Source organism: Dryobates pubescens, chromosome 6, assembly GCF_014839835.1.
Source record: "Dryobates pubescens isolate bDryPub1 chromosome 6, bDryPub1.pri, whole genome shotgun sequence".
NCBI lineage: Eukaryota > Metazoa > Chordata > Aves > Piciformes > Picidae > Dryobates > Dryobates pubescens.
The window spans coordinates 28,482,935-28,508,214 of NC_071617.1; the positions used below are offsets into that span (position 1 = coordinate 28,482,935).

The 25,280-nt window shown below is 41.8% G+C and overlaps 1 protein-coding gene across 4 annotated transcripts in view; it reads left to right on the plus strand.

The window, feature by feature from the left end:
* The first annotated feature begins 19,124 nt into the window (after positions 1-19,124).
* SMOC2 (SPARC related modular calcium binding 2) overlaps positions 19,125-25,280 on the plus strand; it is a 134,220-nt gene continuing 128,064 nt past the window's right edge. For all 4 annotated transcript variants that reach the window (XM_054162805.1, XM_054162806.1, XM_054162807.1 and 1 more), the window contains exon 1: positions 19,125-19,768. In XM_054162805.1, the coding sequence (XP_054018780.1) occupies positions 19,694-19,768 (75 nt within the window). In that variant the 5' untranslated portion in view covers positions 19,125-19,693. The remainder of the gene's footprint in view (positions 19,769-25,280) is intronic.

Below are 25,280 nucleotides of genomic sequence, written 5' to 3' on the forward strand. Positions count from 1 at the left end.
CAATGATATAGACAGTGAGATTGAGTACACCATCAACAAGTTTGCAGATGACACCAAGCTGAGTGGTATTGTCAATACACCAGAGAGACAGGATGTCATCCACATGGACTTGGACAAGCTGGAGAGGTGGGCCCAGGACAACCTCACGAGGTTTAATAAGAACAAATGCAGGGTTCTGCACTTGGGCCAAAACAATCCTTGCTATCAAAACAGACTGGGGGATGAGGTGTTAGAAAGCAACCCCGAGGAAAAAGACACTGGGGTGCTGATGGATGAGAAGCCAGACATGAGCCGGCAGTGTGCACTTGCAGCCCAGAAGGCTGATTGCATCCTGGGCTGCATCAAAAGATGTATTGCCAGCACATCCAGAGGGGTGATTCTGCCACTTTACTCTGCTCTAGTGAGACCTCACCTGGAGTACTGTGTCCAGGTCTGGAGCCCTCAATATAGGAAGGACATGGACCTGATGGAGAGGGTCCAGAGGAGGGCCACAAGAACAATAAGGGGGTTGGAAAGCCTCTGCTACGAGGGTAGGCTGAGGGAGTTGGGATTATTCAGCCTGGAGAAGAGGAGGCTCCAGGGAGACCTAATAGTGTTCTTCCAATACCTTAAGGGGGCCTACAGGAAGGATGGAGAGAGGCTGTTTACAAAGGCCTGCAGTGACAGGACAAGGGGCAATGGCTTCAAACTAGAGAAGAGCAGATTTGGATTGGATATTAGGAACAAGTTCTTTACTTGAGGGTGGTGTAACACTGGTTGAGGCCCCTTCCCTGGAGATATATAAGGTAAGGCTTGACGAGGCCCTGGGCAATCTGATGTAGTTGAGGATGTCCCTGCTGACTGGGGAGGTCAGACTAGATGACCTTTGGAGGTCTCTTCTGGCCTGGACCATTCTGTGATTCTATGATCTCAGTTTGATAAACAGAAAAGCACTTCCTGCAAGAATTGTTGCACATGCATTTTGTGTAATAGTCTTATGGGAGCATGTTCAACCAACGTTACCAATTCCTTGTCTCTGGGCATTCATGGCAGTGAAATACAATCACTCCAATATTTAAGGAAAGACTGAAATTTCAAAGGGAAACAGACAACAACATAAGCATATACGTTTCCTTGCAGTTATAGAAGGTTCTTGGATTATATTGTCAGGTCTAATTTTCCGGAATTTTAAAGGGAATAATGAATTTGTGTATGCCCACAAAGAGTAAAATCTCATTTTATTTTCTCAGAGAAATGTAATTTATCCTCACAGATTTCATCAAAGCTTCATGTTTCAACTAAGGTTATCAGTACTAGAATCTGTAGAACAGAAACAAGAATGCCATAGGTTTTTTTAAGACAGTCTGTTTTTCTGCTGACTTCACTAGATGTTCCAAGAAATAAGCTAAACATCTCAGTATTTTAACCACAAGTTTGCATTTTATCATTCCCTCATTCCAATTTGATTATTTCTCTTTCTTTTTAGAGGCTAAATGACAATTTTCTCTTATAAGGAAAACATACTTCACATCAGAATCTTTTATAAGCCACTGGAAGAAAAAATTATAATCGTGAGTAAAAAAAAATCTTCCTTGATTAGAATATGGACTATCATCTGTGAACAGGATATACACTGAATTATAAATCAGAAAGAATTATGAAGAAAAGTATATCTTAAAGGTTAAATTTTCTATCCATGCCAACATAGAAAACTCTTGTAGTGTTGCCAGTTTGCACAAGTTAAGCTATTAGCTAGAAATTGGATCATTCGCAAGTCTTAAGGCTGAAATATCATCATCATGTTGAGAAGTGTCTATGTTGTAGGCAAATGCAAATGATACCATTTTTTTTTTTTCATGGACACAGATCACCCAGTTGAAAGTAGATGTGGTATCAGGTGACTCAGTTTCAAACCAAAGTAATCCAACAGTGAACATTTACAAATTCCTAAATGGGAAGCATTTAGTATTTTATGTTGAATGCTAGAATGTTAAAATCACTGGGTACAGCACTTGCCACAAACAACATGGAAAAAACCCTCTCTGTAATGATTGCTTTGCAAAAGAGGGAGAAGGGAAGAGGAAATTTAGCACTGGGCTATCTCTGTACTATAGTATAATGACATTCATCACTCCTTCCAGTGGAAGGTCCATGACAACAGCTAATGCACCTATACATTGTATGTTGTGTTATTAATGACCTTGCTAATAGCTGGTGACAGTGAGAGAGTGAATTTCCACAGTTCACAGCCCTTTGTAAGACTTCTTCTGGAACATTTCTCTCCACTATCATCACCCAGACTCCCCTCCTCTGACCTCTTTATCAGTCAGTGAGTGGTACCAGAGTCTTAAGACACAGCAGTGTGCCATGTGTGCTTTGCATGTAGCACATGCAGAGGAAAAAAACCAACAACCAAAACAAAAAAACAACCTCACATTGCTTTAAAAAATGTAAGATTCTCTTAATATTTGTGCTTGCTAACGTTTACCTTACTAACATGAATTTTCATATTTAATCTTCAAGTGACTCTTCATTTTTATAGTTATGCAACCTGATCTAAAATTTACCGTGGTTAGGGAAAGTATTGCCACTGATTTCACTGGACTTTGGATCAAGTCTATATCTATTTTAGAGCTCTGGCTCCCTTGGCTCCAAGCCATGAAACCAGAAGCTGAACTCAGCTTATCTACATAGTCAATGAATTTAAAAGTTAACACTGAAAGAAAACACTATTGTGTTTGCTTCCACTTCTGCCTCCCTTTCAAAGGAAAGATAAGTGGCTTCTCATTTCAGTACATCTGCAATTAAAGGTAATGTCAACAGCTACAGGTTACAGTTTATTTCAAGCATACTTTGTGCTTAGCAAGCCTTAGAAAGTGGAAGCTTTTCACTCCTTTTTGCCCCAGACCAACTGCTTGAGTGAATTCCCATTTTTTGGTGCAGATAATGTTACATAGATACTACTGAAGCACGCTACTGGCTCTTCGGCTGCACTTGGTATCTGCAAGAGCACCTGGAGTCTTCCAAGGCCTTCAAACCCTTGTGTCTGGCCTGTCATAGAAATATATCTAAATATGGTGATGATGCTGGTCATTGTAGGGTGGCTCTAATATACTGTTTCATGTGAGACAGCGCAGACATTAAATCTTATCAATCCATCTCTTGAAATTGTCAAAGCTTCTTTGAGACACTTTGTTTGCCATTTACATGGTAAATACACCGTAAATGGCTGCTGTACTTCCACAGAAATCCTAAGTTACAGGGTGAGCAGAACTCTTCTGAGTATCTTCTCTTTAACAAGAGAAAAAATGAAAACAACCTAAGTACTTGGCTGTCAGTTCCCACTAACTCAGACTTTGAGTTCACTTAGTGAGCTGTTCAAAGAGGTTTAAAATACATTTCTTCTTTTTTTTTTTTCCTCCTTTATTTGTCTTTCTTTTTCTTTTATTTTTTTTTTCCCCCCCCCCCTTTTTTCCCCTTTTTTTTTCTTTTTTTTTTTTTTCTTTTTTTCAGGAGCATCAACAAGTTTGTATTGCATAACAGTTTCTATAGCTCAGATCAGTGAAATTATTTTCAAGTCTGTTTTACAGTAGCAGTAACTTCAATCTTTCTGTTAGGCTTTTTCAACCTCGTGAAAGAATGGATCACTTAGGATTTGTTATTTTTTAAAAATAAGTTCTTGAAGGAATTCTACAGTTACTTTGGTCTGTTAACATAAAATATGCATATAATCCTTATGCAAACTCAGAAAAGCTGTTGAATTAGTGTAATGCAATACCCTATATGTACAGTATTTCTGAGGGCTGGTCAAATAGAAAAAAATTATATGCTTTTCCTCCCTTTGTTTTGTTTTGCTTATTAATACCAGTGCCTTTCAGCTTTATTGTGAGCCTTGGGGAATTAAGGAGATATATTTTTCTTTTTCTTAACCCACCCCTCCCCCCCGCCCTGTCCCCTACAAATCCCATCTCTAAGAGTCAGGGTCTCTGATTAAAAGCACACAGGACCTAGAAGTTGTTCTGAAAGCCCTAAGACTGTTACTGCCTGGTCTGACAGTGATATGCCATATTGAGGATGAATCTGATATTTCATCAGTTAGAGGATCCCTTGGATCTTTCTCTGTTTTAGTATCTGCTTCAGGCCACCTACTTTAATGAAACTTGTAGGACCTTGACTTTTTCAGATATTGTTATTTCTCTGTCAAATTGATGAATAGATTCAAAGGAGAAGAGGCAGAAGGAATGGTGAGATCCCAGTAGACATATGAAGATCATGATAAATGCCACCTTTCTTCATTAAATCACAGAGAAGATCAATTATCATGTTATAAATTTAAATAATTCCTATTTCTACAGATTTTGCATAGGTAGTATACAGCTCCCTGGGCTGGGCTGGCAGAGGGAAGCCTGAGATAAACGGTAGCCCACCTTCTCAGCAGTTTCATGGGTAGATACAGGCAGCTGCTCTGAGTGACAAAGGAGTTGTTCTGCTTCTTTGCCCGGGACTAGACCTTGCCAGGTGCTGCACATGCTGGCCCCACTCCAGCAAAGCACTTAAGCACATGGTTAACTTTCAACACATCAATTACTCATGGAGAAGTCAAGCCTGGAGAAGCTGCTGCTGCAGAGATAGCAGAGAAAAGGAAACGGGGAGGTGGTGGCCTTATTGCTTCTCTTTCCCAATGGACCTGTCTGCAGGGCCTGGGGTGAAATGATCACAGAGGCTAATAGGTCAATGGCCTGCTACTCTGTCATTGGCCTAGCCCCAAGCTTCGTGAAAGAGAGAGGAAGATCTGTACAGTTTGTCAGATGTTATCACACTTGATAAGACAAAGCTTCACTTTCAGGAATTTTTCTTTCCTAGTTTGTGATGAAAAAAAATGGCAACCCAGAGATCTGTGGTGGCAAAGAGGAAACTCAGTCTTTTGTTCTTGCTCTGCCACTCACATCTGTGACAGGTTTCCTTTCGCCCTTAAGCTATTTCAGTTTCTGGCACTGCATGTGTCAAAATAAGTTTCCAGAGCAAATCACAAATGCATGGGGTAATTAGAGCTGTCATTTTGATGTCAGAGAAAGCACTCCCTTCCCAAGAAGGATATACCCATCAAAAGCATATTGTGTATTGTAGTGGTAATGAAGAATTTGACATTTGTCTCTTTAGGGTGGTCTCTTTGTGGGTTTTTTGTTTGTTTGTTGGTGATTTGTTGTTGTTCTGGTTTGTTTGGTTTTTTGTTTGTTTGTTTTTTCACTTGAGCACTTGGGGGTTGGGATAAGGAAAAATGAGAATTGTCTTATGCTGCTGCCATGCGATCCCTTCTCTGTTTCAAAAACTCTCAGAAAATTATGCTATGAGGCAGAGGCAGACAACTATGTTAAGCACTAAAACACACAAAAGTGGCCCTAGTCAGCTCCTGAGAAATGTGGACATCTAGCTGAATTGAAAGAAAAATTTAAAAACATATAATAAAAAATTAACACTCAGAAAATGTGAAAGAGAAGATCCACTTCTCTGGATCTCCAGCAGCAATGCTTGGGTGAGTAACTTTACTGTGACAAACAATCATGAAGCCCACATCTTCACTCTTTCAGAGAGGCCCTCAGGGACACATCTGAAGGTTCCTTCACAAGACCAACACAATAACAACATTCTCATAGGGAGTCTACTCTCAACAGTTCTCACTTTGGTTTTTAATGTGAACATTTTGTAATAATGGCAACATATATGAAGATAATTATTTCAAAGATGCTTTCCTCATCCCCTCCCCCCCTGCCATTTTTTTTTCTGTGAAAGTCTAAGCACACACAAAATTAAATTCTTTTCCAAGCAAACTGCCCTGCTTTAGTTTCATACTCCTGTGATGTGCGTGACTCCTCAGTCCTGCGCTGTGCATGACTACTCAACCTCTGGAAAATTACCGCTGTCTCCCCAGTCTTCTCTAGGGCACCTGTAACACCTCAGTCACAGGAAATGTCAATCAGAATGGAACCAAAGCTGTATTTTAGATGCAGGAAGAGTGAAAATAGTTGGAAATGTATCTAAAATGTATACTGCAGGATAGGAAGAAGAATGGGCTTTCTAATCAAGATGCACTGAGATATGCTTTCTTACTGATCCCTGATATGCTTTTGGTGATCCATCTTACTTTTAGAGCCTTTGGGTCCCCATTTCTGCAGAAGGAATTATTAGAGGTACTATTGTGATGCACCAAGCAAGGACAGGAGGCCTTTCTGAGCTGTGATGCAGATCAGCAAAGTGGTTTACTACTGACACGAGTTTAAGAACTCCTGTCTGACCCATTTGCTTGTCCCTGCCTGTGTACTGCAATTCACAGCTCTGTCAGTAGTTCCACCCTGAATATTTGTACAAGATTTTGAAAGCAGATCAGGAAATTTATCTAGCTAAAAAGAAGTCTTCCCTCACCAACATGATGTCTCATTCAGGTCAATGTATTGATGAGCACAGATTCTAGTACAGGCAAGAGGGCTGTGAGATGTAGCACAGAACAAAGACTGGGATTTTTTAAATCAGTGTAGCTGTCATTTTACTCAGCAGCCTGAGTAAAACGTTTTAGGTTAGAGAACCTTCAAGTACGGTTATATGAGTCTCTGGTGAAACTGCATTAGGAAACTTTGCCCTTCTGCAGGTTTTCTATTCAAGCACCACAGTAGCTCTTTGCAAACATTAAGTGCTGTGTCCCTAAAAGGCACCTGGCAAACAGATACAGTATCATCTTATCAGATGGGCAAAACCAGCTCCAGGGCAGTCGTGACTGGCTCAGCCATGCAGCACAAGCCGACACAAGAGTAGAAAGAAGCAGGCAGTCCTAATTGTTGGACTGATGACTTAACTACTACTGCTGGGAATCAGTGATCATTGATAGAAATTCCTAAAACAAACATTTTCCAAGCAGCTGTAAGAATGATGTGAGGAGTGCTGACATGATTTTCAGGTGGCTTTCATTAAATAGAAGTTTTATTGTATTAAAGAAACAATTTAAAGGCTACAGCTGAACTACTTGAAATACCTCAATCTAATATTGAAGAGGCTTTTTGAGCAAATCAAACATTTTGCTGGGAATTTTTTAGCTCCACTGAAATTTCCTGGGGCATTCTTGTTTTCAAACAAACAAACAAACAAACAAACAAAAATAATTTCAAAATAGTCATGCTTATTAGTTTTATCACTGATGACATCATATATCTTATACAAAATATATGCTTACACTTCCAAGAATAATTGTTATTTTTGCCAGCTCTTACCAGCAGAAGCTTTGTCATGGTTTATCATGAGTGACTGACTGGACTACAAATAATGCAAAAACCAAAATGATTTTCTATGTTAAAATAGTAACAAGGAAATAGTTATTACAGTGATGAAACTAGTATTGATTAACCTTTCCTAAAAGAAAGCTTATTTCATGCTATATTCAGTGCTTATAGTCACTATTTTAAAAATATCCCTGTTTTTATAATAAATTTATTATCTTGTGGTGTTGTGTTGGCTCAGAGGTTTTGGGAGTAGGGGCTCAAAGGTCAATTGTATTAAGCCATATGTTACCATTTTCACATACAGCCATATCCTAACAAAACCTCATGATGGTACAAATCACCTTTATTTGCAATGCACACTCCAAATAAAGTTATATAAATGCTCACAACTCTGTTACCTGATTTAATCTCAGATTTTAACATAAGAATTCTGAAGCTTTTTTTCCTATGGACAAATGCATAAACTAATGGATAGACTGCAAAGCTATGATTGAATAAGGTAAGTAAAAGTTTGCCTTCTTTGAATAGTCAAAAAAGGTAAAACAATTGCCTAACTAGGTTTTTGAGCCTATCTGTGATTGTTTCCAAAAGCAAGCCAAATAAAACTTTAGCTGCACTTTCCTTCTAATTTGGAGCTGTTCAAAATCAGCTGTGGACCTCAGGCCCAAAAGCCACCTAGGTTGACACTTCAAAGGCTGGAAATATCCCATCTAATTATGATTCATAGAAAGAAAAATATGTTTATAAGCATGGAAAATAACATTCACATTTTTGTAAATAATGAGAATAAGTGGTGAGAGAGGTTAAAGGAAGGGATGGAGTGTGCCATTCTAAATCAAAGGAAGACAAAATCAAGAAAACAGTCTCCCCCAAAATTCAGAAGTCCCATCAGATGAAACCAAATGTTTTAAAAATCTGCAAAAGGTTTTTGCTGTGAAATAATTTCAAGTTTCACCAAGAGCACAGCTAGCAACAAACTGTAAATCTCTGCACACAGAGCTGTGTAACTGGTAAGCCACAAACACATGAAGGCTGTATCTCCATACTTTTGACTTGTTTGAGTACGATTTTTTGGACGCAAGATTTATACAATATCACTGCATTTCTCAGCCCTTTCAAATTATGATCCCTGATGGCTAGCTCAGCCCGAGCTGATGGAGTGCCATAAGCTTGGAGAATAAATGTCAGTATTCAGGTATTGGAGAGGGGTTTGAATGGAAGTGCAGAAATGCTGCAGTGGGAGATCAGCTTCATCACCTGAGTGGTCCTTAATGCCCTATGAATGTCAATATTCAGATACTGGAGAGAGGTTCAAATAGAACAGAACAGAACAAACCAGGTTGGAAGAGACAGAGGTATAAAACAGCTGCAGTGGGAGATCAACTGCATCACCTGATATCAGAGACGCTATAGAGACTCGTAGTACATGTACTGAGAGTAGGGAAAGCTCTGGCCAGAGCTTACCAGGCATGGATATTTCAGCTGCAGAACTGTACAGTCTGCTGCTCACTGAACATTATCACTGGTGATGTTTGGGAATTGAACCTTTGCTCACTTTCAGGTCTCCTCTTTTTTTGTTTGTTTTGGTTTGCTTTGGTTGGTTTTGTTTGTTTTGTTTGGCTGTGTTTTGGTTGGGTTTGATTGGGTTTTGTGTTTGGGTGGGGTTTTTTTTGGTTTTTTTTTCCCCCACTTGCTCTCCTCCAGTTTCATCTTAAAAGAAAAGGTAAAGAACAGGAGCTGAGTATCCCCTGTGTATGCAGGGATTTGGGCAACAGCTGTTTTATAACAGCTGTTGTATCAGTCTCTCACTCACTTTCCAGGAATTCTTCACTCCACAGTGTTTCCATCAAAAAAGTAAAAAAATAAGCATATTCTCAGTGTGTGCAGCAATCTCTGCAAATATTGTGTAAGCCCTTAGTGAGACTGAATCACCCACCAAGATTCACTGATTCTTCCTGGGAAACAGGAGGCTCCTGGCAAAATGTTCTTCATAGTCTTCCTCTCTCTCAGCATCCTGTGATAACGTTTCAGTCACAGGCAGGAAAAGACTTGTCTTCTAGCCATGGATCCATACCTGATAGTGGCAGGAATGGAGAAAGGTGATGCATGAAGGGCAGTAACTATCTGCATTATATAAGGCTTTGAGCCTCTGAGGACTTTTTCTTAAGGGCCCATGAAGGTCAGCATTCTGCCATAATACCTGTTGAATCAATTTTCACACAAAACGCACATGCCTGTGTCAGTGACGATCTGGCGTACAGTTGTTTCACTTGCCACCTGCTTTATGGTGCAGACAGGACAGCACTCAGCACTGGCTAGTCATATGAGTGTTTAGCATCTTCTCAGCAGGTCTTGAAAATTGCATACTGATTCAGGTTCAGCCTTCAGCCAGTGACATGCCTCCTGACTCTAGCTAAGCTAGTCAGCAGTCCGGTGGCCCCTGAAATCTCATTGCTACATCACGTGGGCATTATTTGAGGTTCTGGTAGTCATGCGCAGGCCTGGAAAACCCCAGATGCCTGAACCTTGGTTCAACCCATAGTAACCTTAAGAGGCTGCTCAGAAATGGTCTTTATTGTTTTGTAGTATAAATTAGCTGCATGGATTAAAAAGGATGACTGTGCATATGATACAGAGTTAAACACAGGGAAAGAGTCGGGCAAGAGAGAAGGATACTCCCCTGGAGCATTCAACTGGATCGCTGTATTGGGATACACAAAAGAAATTAGTCAGCTGAGATTGATGTTGGAGAGTGAATGTGATTTGTATATTATTAATAAAAGAGGTCTCCCCACAAAGGAAATTCCCATCTTGGCCTGATGATGTAGCACTAAGTGGTAATTGATACATTAAATGCCAAAGTCCATAGATCTCTAGTTACACTGGAGGAGACACTCTCTTGGGCTTGCAATTACAGGGACTTGGCAGACATACAGATTTCATCTTTGAGAGAGAAAAGGACTTTCTGCTCTACTGCCAACTGGGATGACTAAGCCCAGTGCCAAGTTTGACATACCTTCCAGAGAGTTTACAAAGCAGTGCTCAACTTCCTCAGATTCTTGAAATCTGGGTTTCTGAAAATGAAATATTAAAATATTTGTAATGGCACCTGCAGCAGTGAGGAATCTTAGAGAGAAAAGCTAAGTCCTACCTCCTAACTAGTGGAAGGCAGAGTTGAGAAGAAGCAATATCTCAGAGCTGCATAGGAGGGAAACAGGAAAAGTTTTGTAATGGCTGGGGAACAATGACTCAAGGACAGCTGGTATTCCCTGGCCATTGCCCTGGCTGTAAGCACGAGTTTGCTCTCTGAAGCCATCTTAATGGTGTGGATTTGGCATTGGTGTACTGAAACACAGGCCAAATATGGGCTTGCAGGCACTCTGATGAAGGCAAGCTGCTCAGTGTTGTGAGGGGACATCTGTATAGTCCACACCTGGAAAGCTAGACCTGTCCTCTTTTACTCTCTTCAAATAATCTCTGCACATCTTCCCTCTGATTTGTAGTACTGAGATCAACAACATCAAGTCTGGCTTTGATGATCTATGCTGACTGCCAAGATGGCAGATGATCAGCTATCTGATACTTAGACATCTTCACATAAAATATGTGAAACCTGTGGGCAAAAGAGCAGTATTTAATACTTTTTGGCCAAATTCTGCTCTCAGTTACACCAGAGGAATGCAACTGAAGTCAATATGATTTACAGGAATTAAGGACAGCACATGGTTTGGGTTTTCTTTGAGATGACATTTAGATTTTAGTTGCAGCTAATAGGCGCAGACAAATCTCAAAGAAAAGTAACACTGTTGTTTGTTTTCGTTACTTAACTCCAATGTCAGCTCCAGACTAACAAAGCACCCTATAATATTTGCTTAGGCACTAAGTTTGTTAGCCTAACTTATTTTTAAAGTTTATCCCATATTTCTGTAAAAATGTGTAAAAAATTATAATCTGTTAATGCCAAATGTTCTCAAATGTTCTCAAATACTCTTTTTCACAGGCTTAGTGTACACTAGGAAGAACTTACAAGTATAGCTATGCTGGAATTTTTATATCAATAAACCCCTGAGGGGTGGTGCAACTCCTGGCAGTTCACTGGTTCCAAGGATGAAATAATACATCCTGGCAACCCAAGCAGCTTTTGCCAACAGAGCTGCAAGGCATTTTTTTTTCTGAGCCAGACTACCAGCAAAAACTTCTCCTGAGAAGCCAAGCAGGGATTCTGTGTTAGTCAGCTGCTTGGGACTGGCATGCAGGAGACGAAAGGGTGCTGCATCAAATCTGAATCCCTCTGCTAGTAAAACATTTCCCTAGCCTTGGGCCTGCTGGCAGCTGAAAGATCACTTCATCACTGTGTGCTCACCTGTTAGAGCTGCTCCAGGACAGTTTGATGAACTGGTGGTTAGGATGGGAGGTGGGGAATCTGGGAGTCAGTCAGGCAACATCAGAGCTTGAAGAGGAGTCTCCTGTACCTCTGGCCAGCTCAAACATCAGCCTTTTGGCTAGCCTTAGGAACAGAGCTTTTCCTGTTTTTTTAGCAGAAACACATGTGGGGTCCTAAGAAATTCTTCCCCAACAAGGATTTTATTGCAACTGATGTGCACCTGTGAAGTGCATAGCTTTTTAAAAGTTGCTGGTTTTCTGATGCAAACATGCAGAACTGTATTTCACTGAAGAATTTCTGATCAACTTTTGTGGTAAGCTTAGGAAAGGCCAAATGACCTAAGGGTTACAAGGTGCCAGTTACAGATAGTGTTTCACATTCTTTCTTAGAAAAATAGTTATGAAACTACTGGATTTTCTCTCACTACTTTTTTTTTTCCCCCCTGAATTTCTTCCAATGCATAATACTTTGTTCTCCCTGTGGAAACCAATCATTTACTAAATATTTAGTGTAATTCATAACTCTGTCTCTCAAGTGAGCCAGTGTTTACACTTCAAAAGTAAGAATCTTTCTTCTCATGCCATAGTCACTCCATAGAAATAAACACAAACCACAGAACCTGAACAAATCTTTGCTGAGGCACAACACTTTAAACACCTTATGGATTAATGTTTATGGAGCCTGTCAGAGATTTAAAACCACCATGAGAAAGAAAGGATTTCTTCAGCTCTGAGAAATGAACTTTTCATCAAACGTCAGCCCTACACTGAAAAAGCCTTGGCAGGTTGTTTATCTAAGCAGACAGGTCCTTATTCAATTGTTCATGATGTCTTTCCACTCAGTTCTTGCTATAAATTTGTCTCATTGCCACCCTCTTTGCACTGCACCTTGGTACGCCTCAGAGACATGCAGAGCCTTCAGCTCATCATGAACTCACCCTAAGGGGGAATGCAAGTAACAAAGACCAGCTTGTCAAACCCCATAAAACTTGCTGCTTTTTGCTTGCCTTTAAAACAAACAAAAAAATTATCTTTCCTCTGAAGTGGTGAAGCAACACATGCCCAAATGAGTTCTTGACATTACAATACAGGATTTAAAAAGAGTTTTGAAGACACCTTGGCATTTACCAACATTCTCCAAAATTTATGGTTGTTAATTAGTTTAGAAGTCATAAGGAAAAAAAAAAACAAAACCACCCCAAACAACAACAACAAAACCCAAACACCACCCCCCCAACAACTGGTGGCACAAACCAGTGGCTCTTGGTAAGGCCGTGAAGTCCATGAAAATTGCAGCCTGTGAAATATTGAATAAATCCAAAAGGAAAGAACTGATTAAAAGCAGAAAGATTTAATTCTTTCCTCTTTCTGAAGGGAACTTGGTAAGAAAAGATGAATCTCAATGGACTAAAACCACAGCTACCCATTGCAAAGTGGATTTTGGCTAGGCCAAGCATAGCAATTTTTGCATAGACCACAGCATGCTGATATTTCCACTTTTCCATCAGAAGTGCCTGCTCCTCTTTCTCTACCCTTAGAAGCACTTGAAAATTGTTTGAGGGCATCTGCTGAAGACCCGCATCATCATATGGTCTGCTGGGCAGTCATTCCTGCTCTCCCTTAGTTGTAGAATCCCCTCCACCTTCTTGCTCATATTTCCATTATTTCATCCCTGCAGATGAGGCTTTTTTTTCCCCCTGGTAGTCATGAGTTCGTTTTCTCACCAAACACACAAATTTTTTTCTGGCTTTCCTTGGACAATCATTGAGGGCAGAAAGGAAGAAATACACTTTTCTTCCCTATGTGCTCCTCATGACAAGGGGGTAGGAAGGAATATGACAATGGGTGGAGAACAACTACTCGGTGCCTGATTACTTTCTACTTTCTAATCTCTTTAAAGGCATCACCGTGCAAGGTGCCAGAGTAATAACCCAGGAGACTGAAGCCAATAAGGATTCAAAGCCATTATCCTGTATGAGGCAGGAACATCATGGGAAGGGACAAGGGTGGATGCCTAGCCTGCTCAGGCATCTTTGAACTGATCCTGTCCTGTGTTGATCTCTGTTCATGGTGATGGTGTGGCTCTGGCACGGCACTGGCACCGAGCTCTTTTAGGCTCTGGCATCTGGGCTGAGATTGATCAGTGCAGTGAAAGCTTTGCAAACATCCCGTATCCACAGGTAGCTAACTTGGGACCACAGAGCTAGCTTTACATGGGCCTGAAGAAGAGTCATGGGAACGTAATGGGATTTGGGTTACTACAGGTTCAAAAATCTGAAATAGCACAATAAAAATGTCAGTTCCATGGACTGGAAATAAGAAATACTCATGCAGTTTACCTAGCTTTTTATTCCACGTTTAGAAATGCATGAAATTTTCACTGCTATAATGCCATACTTTTCCTGTGAAAGCATTTTCATTTAGCTCCAAAACAAGCCTCTTCCTATTCCAAGAATCAGTGCATATGGGATGCTGAAGTAGCATGTCCCTAATAGCTGCCCAGGATCTTCCCAATAAGAAGAATTTCTGTGTCTTCAGATTCAAACACTTTGAAGAACTTTCTCTGGAAGATAAAGGAAGCAAATATTGATAGCAAAATACATTTGGTCAAGGAAAAGGAAAACTAATAATAGGAGATAAACATATTATACTTGTGTGCCCAAAGATTTCAAAGCTATTTTATGATTTACACCCTCTGATGTTGTGTTCTGATTTTCTACTGCATCAAGTCAGCTACTCCACTGGCTGTCAGAAAAGCATTTTACACCCAGGATTTCTCTTCATGTAATAGCTGTTTTCCTCTATGATTTTCATAACTGGTGTAAATCTTGTTATAAGCATGGAGGATTAATTTATCCCTCCCCATACATGGGTTCTCCTGATGACATTCTCCACACCATGGTCTGTTTCTAAAGCTCCAAGAATTATGCAGAATCATGTGGCTATTTTCAGATGATCAAGCAGCAGACTGAGTTTTTCAGCAAATTTTCCAAAAGGCTATTATTTTTTTTTTCTTTTCTCTATCTGTGGTCACATCCTTCGTGCTATCACAAGTGTTTCTTCAGCTCAGGAGCCAGATGTTTCTTCTGTGTTTGGTTCTGATCCCAACCACACCATCCCAAGTTCTACATTTGGGTGAAAGAGGAACACTTCTGGCCACAGAGCTATGGTGATCCTGAAAGGTTATTTAATGCAAGGTGAGCTAGTGAATCAGTCAGCAGCAAAGCATGTCAATGCATTGCAGCAAGCAGTCTTCTGAGAAGCCTAAAGAGTATGCTGGTGTTGGGTGATGGAGAAGAGCATAGCAGATCTGTGTTTCTGGCAGATGGGAAGGTACTAGCACTGGTCTCACACCACAAGACGTTGTTGTTGCCCTGAAGGATTAAGTCCTCTTCCTCATACTGGCTGCTCACTAAGTGTGATAAAACTCCACACAGTAAGCGCTAATCAAGAAAAATGCAACATGCTGAAACTGGAAGGTCTAATTGAAGGATGAGGTGATCCTGCTTTGGCAGGGGGGGTGTGTACTTGATCTCTGGAGGCCCCTTCCAACCTCTAATGTTCTATGATTCTATAATGACACTCCTCAAAGTTATCTGTTTTTCCCAAGAACAGCCAGCCTCACAGAAGTCTGTTTCTCCACAATTTTGATTTGACTCATGCATTCTGTCCCCTTTCTAAAAGGTTAGTTTGATGACTTTATTTTTAAGGGTCTAATAATGCATGGGTCTTGCTGTTTTAGGATGAGGGCTTGGCTAACCTTTGTAGCTCTCCAGAAACAGAATCTCAACCTCTGGTTCCCATAAATACTTGAAAAAATTTCCACCAGGCACAAAGCGCAGCTCAGTCATCAGCTGTTTGCTCACAGTGATGCTAAACCTCTGTGTGTTAAAAAAAGCTTGCAAGAACCATTTTCTACTCCAAAAAGTAAACGAATGAGTAATTTTAATTTTTTTTCCTTCAGAAGTCCCACAAACTCCAACTTATCTCTTGGACTCCATCTTCCCTACCACTCACAGCAAATGCCAAGAAGTAAGTCAGCAGAGGGTTTTATTATTGCTTTAAACATATGGTATACATGGCATATCACCCATATCAAGTATGAAAACCTGTGAATATAGGGTTGTAGTCTCAGGTTTTTGTTTGTGAGCTTTTCATAGTCATACTAAAGTCATGGGAGGCTTGCCACTGATGTAGATTGCTTTTAATTTAACACCTTTGTTCCTAAGAAGCTAAGTGTTTATGCTTTTCAAAAACAAAACAAAACAAAACAAACAACAAACAACAATTACTTATTTTTGTTATTACTTACTACAGGCCAAGTAGCAAGGAATTTGTGATGCTCAGTAATGTAGAAACCTAGGAGAGAGAAATGTAGGCTCTATTCACTCAGCATAGAAATCACTGTTCTGTACTTGTTTGCATATCTGTACCTGCATATTCTCTAAGTACTGCAAGAACAGTCTGCCTGTTTCATAGTATTATTTCCCATTATTTTTCCAAACATTAATTAAGACTTTGGCATATGTCAAGCAAGGTTGCAGAATGCATGTGCTGATTGAAAAACAGCAAACTTGAAAAGCAGGTGAGAGCATGAGGTCTGCTCAGTAATTCTTTGAAGGAAGGTGCCAGGAATCCGTAAGATTAAAAGAGTCTTTTTGTAAAAATGGCATTATCCCCTGACAAACAGCACTTGGTTCTGCTACAAGAAGCAAACTTCTAAACACTTCAATACTCCAGCCAATTAACACATCTTGGATCTAGTGCACTCACAGTATTTGCTTGCTGTAGTCTTGATTGTTAAGAGCCCGATAATTCTTCCTTTCTCACAGGATTTCCAAGATTCTTATTGAACAATCCTACTAAAATTAATGCAGCATGGCCAACCTTCCACAGGATTTAAAAACAACCTTAACAAGCCTATAGCACAGAGATAATGCCCTTTCACTCAAAGTTCTTTTCCAACTTCTTTCCCTTTTTATATCCCTTATCTAATCAGACTTGACGTTCTTGGAGGCAGGTAGGTTTCTTGCCACCATGGTGGCTGCCTTTTTAAATCACTCTGTCTTTTTTGTTATAAAACATTGTTTTCAGATGCCTAAATCTTGCCAGCTTTTTATCACTCGGTCTCACATTTCCTTTAAAAACATTTATGTTAGGTCAAACTGTCTTCTGGGATGTGGGGCAAAGAAAAGGAAGAAGACATTTTAAGCAGTATAGTCAAGTCTCTTTTGAGAAAAAAAGCCAGAGAAATGACAGTAGGCAACAGAACAGTGTATATTTCAGCAAGGCAGCTTTATTTTAAAACCACAATGCCACCAGATTCTGGACTCTAGGCTTCCTTTTTACTTTTTTTAAATAAATTTTATCTCCAGAGTTCTGTCTGTCTGGTTATTGCCAAACTCTGTGGAAATCCACTCAAATTTGACTAAACTCTCAAAAAAACTGACATTTGCTTTTTGTTAGATTAATTTCTCATCTATTCTGAGCATGGAATTTTCTTGCAGTGTCAAATCCAAACTGCTGTGAGGGTTTACTATGACAGATAAACTAAGACCAAAAGGACTGTCCACCATGAATCATCTTTGTCCAGCTGCATGTAGCAGTGTACAGAAGGATGATGAGCTGGAGGTGAAGGAGCCATGGGAATAGCAAGCTACCAAGAGCATGGCAGTAGGGAAAGTAGGCATGGAAGGCTGAAGGGCTGCACAGTGATGAAGGGAGACCTAGACTTGAACTGGGAGATAGGCTGGTGGAGATGCAAGAAAACTGGGAAGATGGTTCTGGAGAAGTGAAATTGTCTGCATTGATAAGGTAATGGGAATGAGAGGTTTGATGAGGGGAAAATGGGACCAGGACCATATGGAGAGTAACTTTGAGGTATGAAAGAGGCCGGAGTCACCACCACAAGAATAAAGCTCCTTCAGGCTCTGACAGAGACATCAATATTGCCAAGTTGCACCATCTCCCCACTGAGTGGAAAGAGCTGTGAAGGCTATCCTGGAAAAATGTCCTGTGATGCCTGCTTCAGAGAAGAGCAGTCTGCTATCTCTATGTGAAATGCTGTTAGTCTGGGACTGATGGGGAAAGGTCTGAAACATGTTTTTATCTGGACAAAGCCATATGATAGTTTTTTTTTCCCTTTTCTTTTCTCCTTTTCTTTTCTTTTCTTTTTATTTTCTATTTTTTTTTCTTTTCTTTTCTTCTATTTTCTTTCCCCTTTCTTTTTCAGAAAACCCAAAACAACAACAAAAATACCCAACCAAACAACACAAACCAGGAGATACTACAGGCCACTCACACATGCATGCACATATGTTGTATCAAACTTAAGTTGTCAAAAAAAAAACACTTTTGGAAAAGAGAGCTTTCCAAATTCTTGTGACTCTGGGTGCTCAGTTGAGACCTGGAGAAGCTGTGACTTTGTTGGCTGCCTGCCTTGAACATTGTGGGATCTGGAAAAGTCAGCAGTAGATGTTTCAAATAGGGTATTCAACTCTATTTCTCTCAGCCTTGGCTCACAGTGCATAGAGATACTGCTCCAGTGAGTGTGCTCCATCCCAAGCTCTGGATGAGGCTGTGCATGACTACCAGGGTGTGATGAGCCTGCAAGCTCAGATACGTACGTCTGGGAAAAAATGTCACTTGCATGCTGGGAGTGTGCAGCCTCCTTAAGATTCTTTCACATCTGAGTCCTCTTCCACAGATGTGCACACTGTAGGAATAAAGCAAGCCCTGAGAGCTTCAGACTCCCTGGTAGCACCACTGACCCATGGATGGGGATCTCTGCAGGCTGGCAGCAGATTTCAGAGGAGGAGCGGAGGACTCCTCCATTGACAAAACTGCAATAAAAGTTTCTTTCAAGCAACCGTAGGGAGGAGATTCTCTGGTGGTTCACTGTAAGGAAACAGCAAAATATCTCTACTTGGCTCCTAAAAGATAAGTGAGAAAAGCGCCTGAGTGTCGGAAGGAAGGTTTCACCTGGCATTTACTGCACGGGTTGCGGCATCCTTGCAGAGACCTGCATCTCCCGAGGAAGCAGTCCCCATTCCCCACCATGCCAGAGGGTCTGACAGCCCCCAGTGACCCCCGACCACGGCCCTCTGCCCCGCAGCTGCCCTGCTTTCACCTCCGCCAGATTTCTGACTGCCTCGGCCCTTGCTCCCTGCCCCGTGCGGTGCGCGGCGGGCGGAGCGGCGCGCCGGGGGGCGACAGTGCCACGGTCGGGGCGCACCAGGCGAGGGTCGGGGTGTACCAGGCCAGAAAGTTCGGGGGCCTCTCACCCCCGCATACCAGTATTTCTGTATGTTGATTCATCAGAAGGCGGGGGAAAGAGGGTGATGTTGGCATGAGCCCTACGGGGAAGCAAGCAGGCATCCCCTCGGGAGAACCGGGGAGGGTTAATCGGCGAGGCTCTTTGGGTCTGGGAGGAGAAAGAGGAGGCCGGCCTGGGGAGGTGGGAGGATAAGAGGAAAAGGGGAAGAGCGGCTCGGTGAGCTTGCACACCGCCAGCTTCTGTAGCCGCGGCAGTGCCTTTCCCGCGGCCCCTTGCTGTCGGCGGACACTGGAGGAGTGGTGTGAAAGGTCCTCGCTTCCAGTTTCAGCCTTTCTCTCTCGCTTCCTCCCCGCCACGGGGAAGCCGTGTCTGGGGAGGAAAGAAAGGGACCTCCAGGGCTGGGCATCAGCCCGTCCTAGGCGGAGGGAGGGGCAGCTACCCGAGGGAGGCAGCAGGGTCCAGTGGATCCCCCACTGCAGTGCCTGTGGGGCAGGAGGGCGCTGGGAGAGGACAGGCTGTGGAGCATCTCCCGAGACGAGACTGACTCTCCACGATAGAGGGAGGGAGACAGAGAGAGGGAGAAACTGCTACCTCTCTGCCGTACTCCTGTCCACAAATTTCAGGGGGTGGAGAAAAAGAAAATCGAGGGCCTACGCTGGGACCTCCCAGTGGGAGCAGTTGAAAAGGAGCCAAAACAGGCGTCGAAGCGGAGAGCGACATCCCAAGAAGAGTCCCCCTCCTCCGCTTCCTGAAGCCGCAGTGTGTCCGCCGCCTCCGCAGCCTCAGGATGTGGGTGCCGTTGCTGCTGCTGCTGCCGGAGCTGCTCCCCGCCGTGCCAGCCCAGAAGCTCTCCGCCCTCACGGTAAGGCCGCCCTGCCGCTGGGTGCTGAGCGCCCGGCGGGTCGGTTCTCCGTGGCGCACCTGAGCAGTCTGATGCGCTCCCCCAGGCTGAGCTGTCGGGAAAAGGGCAACTGAGATTTGGGCGACGGATGCAGCCCAAGATTGAAGAGGGCAACTCCACACGCGGCGTGTCCGGTAACGCGGGCGCTGCGGGGTGAGCAGCCGGCACCTCCGCCCCGTCGCGTTTCTGCAGGGCAGAGCACGCCGGTGGCAGCAAACTGTGATTTTACTGTGGGTCTCCGCAGAGCTCGGGCCAGTGTTAATGCTTTTATTTTCTCTAAAAGGATTAATGCTGCAGTGAGGTCTGCGTTTGGACCGTCTTGGGCTGCCCAATTTTACTTTATTTTTAATTATATAGAAACATGAAACAAGCCTGCTTCGCTGTTCCAGGGTCTATGATGCCAAACATGGATCTCTGTGTAGAGATGGGTGAGCCAATTCATTAGGCTTGCTAAATAAGCCATAACCACTTCTATAGCCCAGACCTGAGGTTTGCAGCTAATAGCTTGGTTCAGTCCTCTTGCAGAGCTTGCAGTGTTTGCACAGCTATAATTAATGCAATCTGTAGAAATAAAAACATTTTCCTTAAATGTGTTTTAAAACAAGTGCTTGAGTAAACATAACGGGCAGTGAGTACCCCTGTCAAGCTGTTTTAAAGTAATTTGGTGAGGGCCGTGCCCCTTAGAGTTTACTGTGCTAAAGTTACCGGCAGTTGCAAAGTGAAATAGACCCTGGTTTTGTTGTGGTCTTTCAGAACATTTCTATAAAATACTGAGGGGTGTGTGTGTGTGTGTTCTCCCTCTCCCTCTCCCTCTCCCCTCTCCCCTCTCCCCTCTCCCCTCTCCCCTCTCCCCTCTCCCCTATCCCCTCTTCCTTCTTCCCTCTCCTCCCTCTCCCTCTCCCTCTCCTCCCTCTCCCTCTCCTCCCTCTCCCTCTCCTCCCTCTCCCTCTCCTCCCTCTCCCTCTCCTCCCTCTCCCTCTCCTCCCTCTCCCTCTTCTCCCTCTTCTCCCTCTCCCAATTCTCCCTCTCCCTCTTCTCCCTCTCCCTTTTCTCCCTCTCCCTCTTCTCCCTCTCCCTCTTCTCCCTCTCCCTTTTCTCCCTCTCCCTCTTCTCCCTCTCCCTTTTCTCCCTCTCCCTTTTCTCCCTCTCCCTCTCTTTTTCCCTTTTCTCCCTCTCCTCTTTTTCCGCTCTCCCTTTCCCCCCTCTCCCTTTTCCCCCTCTTCATTACTTTTTAAATAAGGGGGGAATAGGTATGGCTCAAGGAGAAGTGGCAGTGGGGAATGGCTAGGCTGTTCATACCTGAAATTCTTCAGAGAACGTTTTGCCTTCTTGTCTTTTTTTTTTTTTCCTTTAAACGATTTGTCGATTCGGAGTTGCCAGTTGAAAACCTTGAAAGAATAAGTTTGCTCCCGATGAATTTTATAGTCTGTATCATTTGAAAGTGTAAGACAGAAAGAGTAAACTGAGTTTTGTCTTCTACTTCTTAAGAACCTAATTTGAAGCACTCATGAAGTGTCAGATAATACACACACACTATTCTAGTTAACAGGTTAACGCTACAATTTAATTCCAATTTCAGTTTCGCCAATCAGAATTTGATCAGAATTTGCAACAGGTTGCATGTTCTTTCTTCAATATTAAAAAAGTTCTAACTATTGGCATAGAAGTAAACAAAAAATGATTCTAAAACTTAGAATGTCCATATACTAGTGACCGTAACTGCTATAGTATCTCTAAATGGTACATGACTCAAATAACACCAAAGCCTTTTAGCAGATGTGCATAAATCACTGCTGAATGTAGCTGTCATTCAGTGAGTGGTGGCCTGCCTCACAGAAGGGAAATCTGTCTGGGTCACTTGGGCAAACTCCTTAAAAATTAAATGTTATATGCTCACGCAGATGTATTGACTTCAGTGTTAGCTAAGAGATGTCTGAAGTCCCTGTTTCCTCTTTCACCCATTCAGAGTCTATAATGTTCAGTTCTGTGCTTTATAGTAGTGTGAATCTTTATGCACCATGACCACAGAAGTTAATCCTGGTGGAATCTCCACCTTCTGCTACCAAAACAGTAATGGCTTTGGAGATTTTGAGCTTTCTGACTGAATTAAACCTGAGCATTTTGGTAAGGGTAGCTATCTAGCCTTGTTCATAGAGGACGGTAGATAGTGAGTCCATGTAATTTTTCCTGCTGCCTGTGCTCATCTAAGAGTGCTCTTTCCTCTGTATAGCTAGCCCATGTGAATACTACACCACATTAGAAATCCTTCCATTAAATGGGCGATTAACATCCAGACACCCGTAGGAAGGAAACGACACACAAACTCATGCACGCATACTTTTTACATCTTCCCACAAGACTAAACTTTGAATAAGGCAGGTTTATTTCTACTATTTGTGTACTTCCTTATTTAAACAACAACAAAAAGCAATGCTATTACAGCAACAAATACCACAGCACAAAATCATTCTTTATTCCTGCAGACGTTTTGCTTGTAGCTCACAGATTGTATAGCCCCTTCCCACATGTACCTTTCTCAAATATTCCTGGTTAATATCTGCATAATTATAAGAAAGAACAAACCCAGGCTGTGTAGAAAGCCCAAGAAAATGCATGACTTCTTTTTTAACCTGCTGTGCCAGCGTGTGATGACAGAGAACTACCATTCATTTCTAGACATCAGATAAAGACTGTTTTTATTTGTGGTTGTAAAAATAACAAAGACAGACTGGTACTTTCATAAATAACCAGAGGCCATTTGGACAGAATGTATTTTACAGTAGACCTGAGTTTCATGAAAACAGGAGTGATTGTGGGAAAGGTGTTCACGTATGTGATGGTATCACACTGTCATGTGTATATGCAGTTTGCTAGGTGGTAGAGATATCAGGGGGACAGTTTTCTTCGCCATAGTGGTAAATCTGCCATAAGATGAACATTAATAATGATGTGATAGTGAAATTAAAGTTCCCTCTAGCAAAAGCAGCCATAAAGTTAAGGTTATTTTCCAAAAGGTGACTGTGTGGACCAGATATTAGAATACATACATAGAATACATAGAATAAACCAGGTTGGAAGAGACCTTCAAGATCACCGCGTCCAACCCATCAACCAATCAAACACCACCCAAACAACTAGCCCACGGCACCAAGCACCCCATCAAGTCTCCTCCTGAAAACCTCCAGTGATGGCGACTCCACCACCTCCCCAGGCAGCCCATTCCAATGGGCAATCACTCTTTCTGTATAGAACTGTATAGAACTTGAATAGCTCTGGGTTCTAAGTGACAAACTGGATGATGGCTGGGTAAGGAGAGGAATATCAGTACCTGTCTTTATGTTCTTCATATGTCTAAAGAGATTCATGGACTGTTTTGACTTTATGTCTTTGCCAGTTCCAGAAATAGAGCTTATATCTCTTTCAGAGAAGACTTCTGGCAGTTTGTAGGGCTGTAACACCATTTAATTAGGAATCATATTTTTGCTTTTCCTGTGGGCAGGAATACCCAAAACAACCATCCATGTCTCTAGTTCAGGTGAATACATGATTTTCAAATGTTAGAAGGTTTGCAGTATTCCAGCAGCAAGAAATCGCAGTTTTCACACAAATACCTCCATGAGATTTTTGACTGCCTAACAGTCCTATGCAAGTGCATATCTGCAGGGAGTGATGAGTATATGACTTCCTACAATATTGATAATACCCATCAGCACAATTTCTGGCAGGTGGATGCATCAGAGTACTCAACAGGTAGTTGAGACGCATCAGGCAGTTGAGAGTCTGGTCCTGCAGCCTGTATGGCTATGTCTAAAGTGCGTGTATGAATATTGTAGTATGTTCTTCTCTACCCAAACTGTGGGCCCAGTCCTGTTCTGTGTACCAAGGTAAAGGAAGGACATGGGGAGTGGTCAGGTACACATCTGAATCTGTATTGCAGAGCCAGGATGTGCACCAGGGTCTAAGAGTTCCCAAGTTCTTGTGCATTCACTGGTTTAGAGATAAGACAAATCTAGTTTGAGTTTGTGGCAATCTTAACTTCTTGTCATCAAAACCAGTCTTTTCTAAAGTTACTCCTGGACTCTTGTCTTCTAAGTAGGAGCATATTCCAATCATAGACAAAGTGAGAGGAAACATAATATTCCAGTTCTGACTTTCTAACTGAGCCACATGGATGCATGAGGGAGGAAAAAATAATTTAATGCTGTATTTATTGTTATTTGTAATAAACAAACATTGGCAACGGAACAATGACTTTCATTCTGGGAAGGTAAGCTGAGAACTGTCTTGTAAGAAACCATGAGATCTGGAGGGACTGTAGCCAATTTGGCTTCTCCTCGTTTTTCCTCTCCTTGTGTCAAAGAGTAACGTAAAACATTCTTACATTCCAGAAAACATCTTGAGTAGCCTTGTCTTTTTACCTTGTTTATGGAAAGGCAGGTAATTTGCAATTTCTGTAACACATTGGAATGTTTTTGCAATTTTGTGTTTTTATTCTACTCTGCAAAATGCACCCATTCTTTTTGCATGTATGAAACCAGTGAGAACTCAGTTTTATTGTTATATTGTGTTAGGGTAATAGTCATGTCTTGAGGATGTATGTACTTTTGTTTTGAAACATGATGTTTTGTTCCTCTAATAAATGAGTTTATTATCACTGCACTTACCACCGTGCTTTGACATTGTTTATGCTGTATTTTTGGAACCATCAGTCTCGGTGTTGTGTGTCTGCATCTGCTAGTACAAACAATAGGACACAAGTGTTTCTTACTTTAAAATCTTGATGACTTCTACCACAAGCTATTTAATTTTATTCTTTCAAAGCCTTGCTGGGCCATGTATCCTTCTCAATACAATATTGATCTTAGATCTTACAAAGGAAGAGGGTTTGCTTGAAATGGCTTCTTGAAATGAACACCTCTGCCTGTTAAAAGTTTCTTTCATCAGAAGCTGGATATTTCAGGGAACAATTGTTTTCTTTTTCTCCCTTGGCACATGCTTTGTGAGTATTCAATAGAGTTTAATGTGCTGGATAGCTTCCACAACACTCATCAATATAAGATGGACCACTAAGGTAGTTCAGTAAAGTGAAGCTAAACACAGTCAAAGTTTTCCAAGTTTAGGACCCACTTGGATGGCGCCTGCAAACCCAAACATTTGGAAAATTTATTCTAATTGTGACTGAAAAACCAGGACTGTAAATAAAACTGTAAGTGGCTCCAGATCCTAACAGCATTGTTACTGCAAATGGGCATTGGTACAACCAAGGGTACATCAGCTCTGAAAATAAAACACTTCCAACAATGCTTCCTTGCAAGAAACTCTCAAGACACTTCTCATTAAAGGGAAAAAAAATCAAAACCTGTGGGAGTTATTAATGAAAGAGTCAGTAAAACTTTGGACCAGGGGTTAGAAGTAATTTTCTTGCATGCAGACAACACAAAACTGTACCTTATAATGTGGAAGACGTAATGGA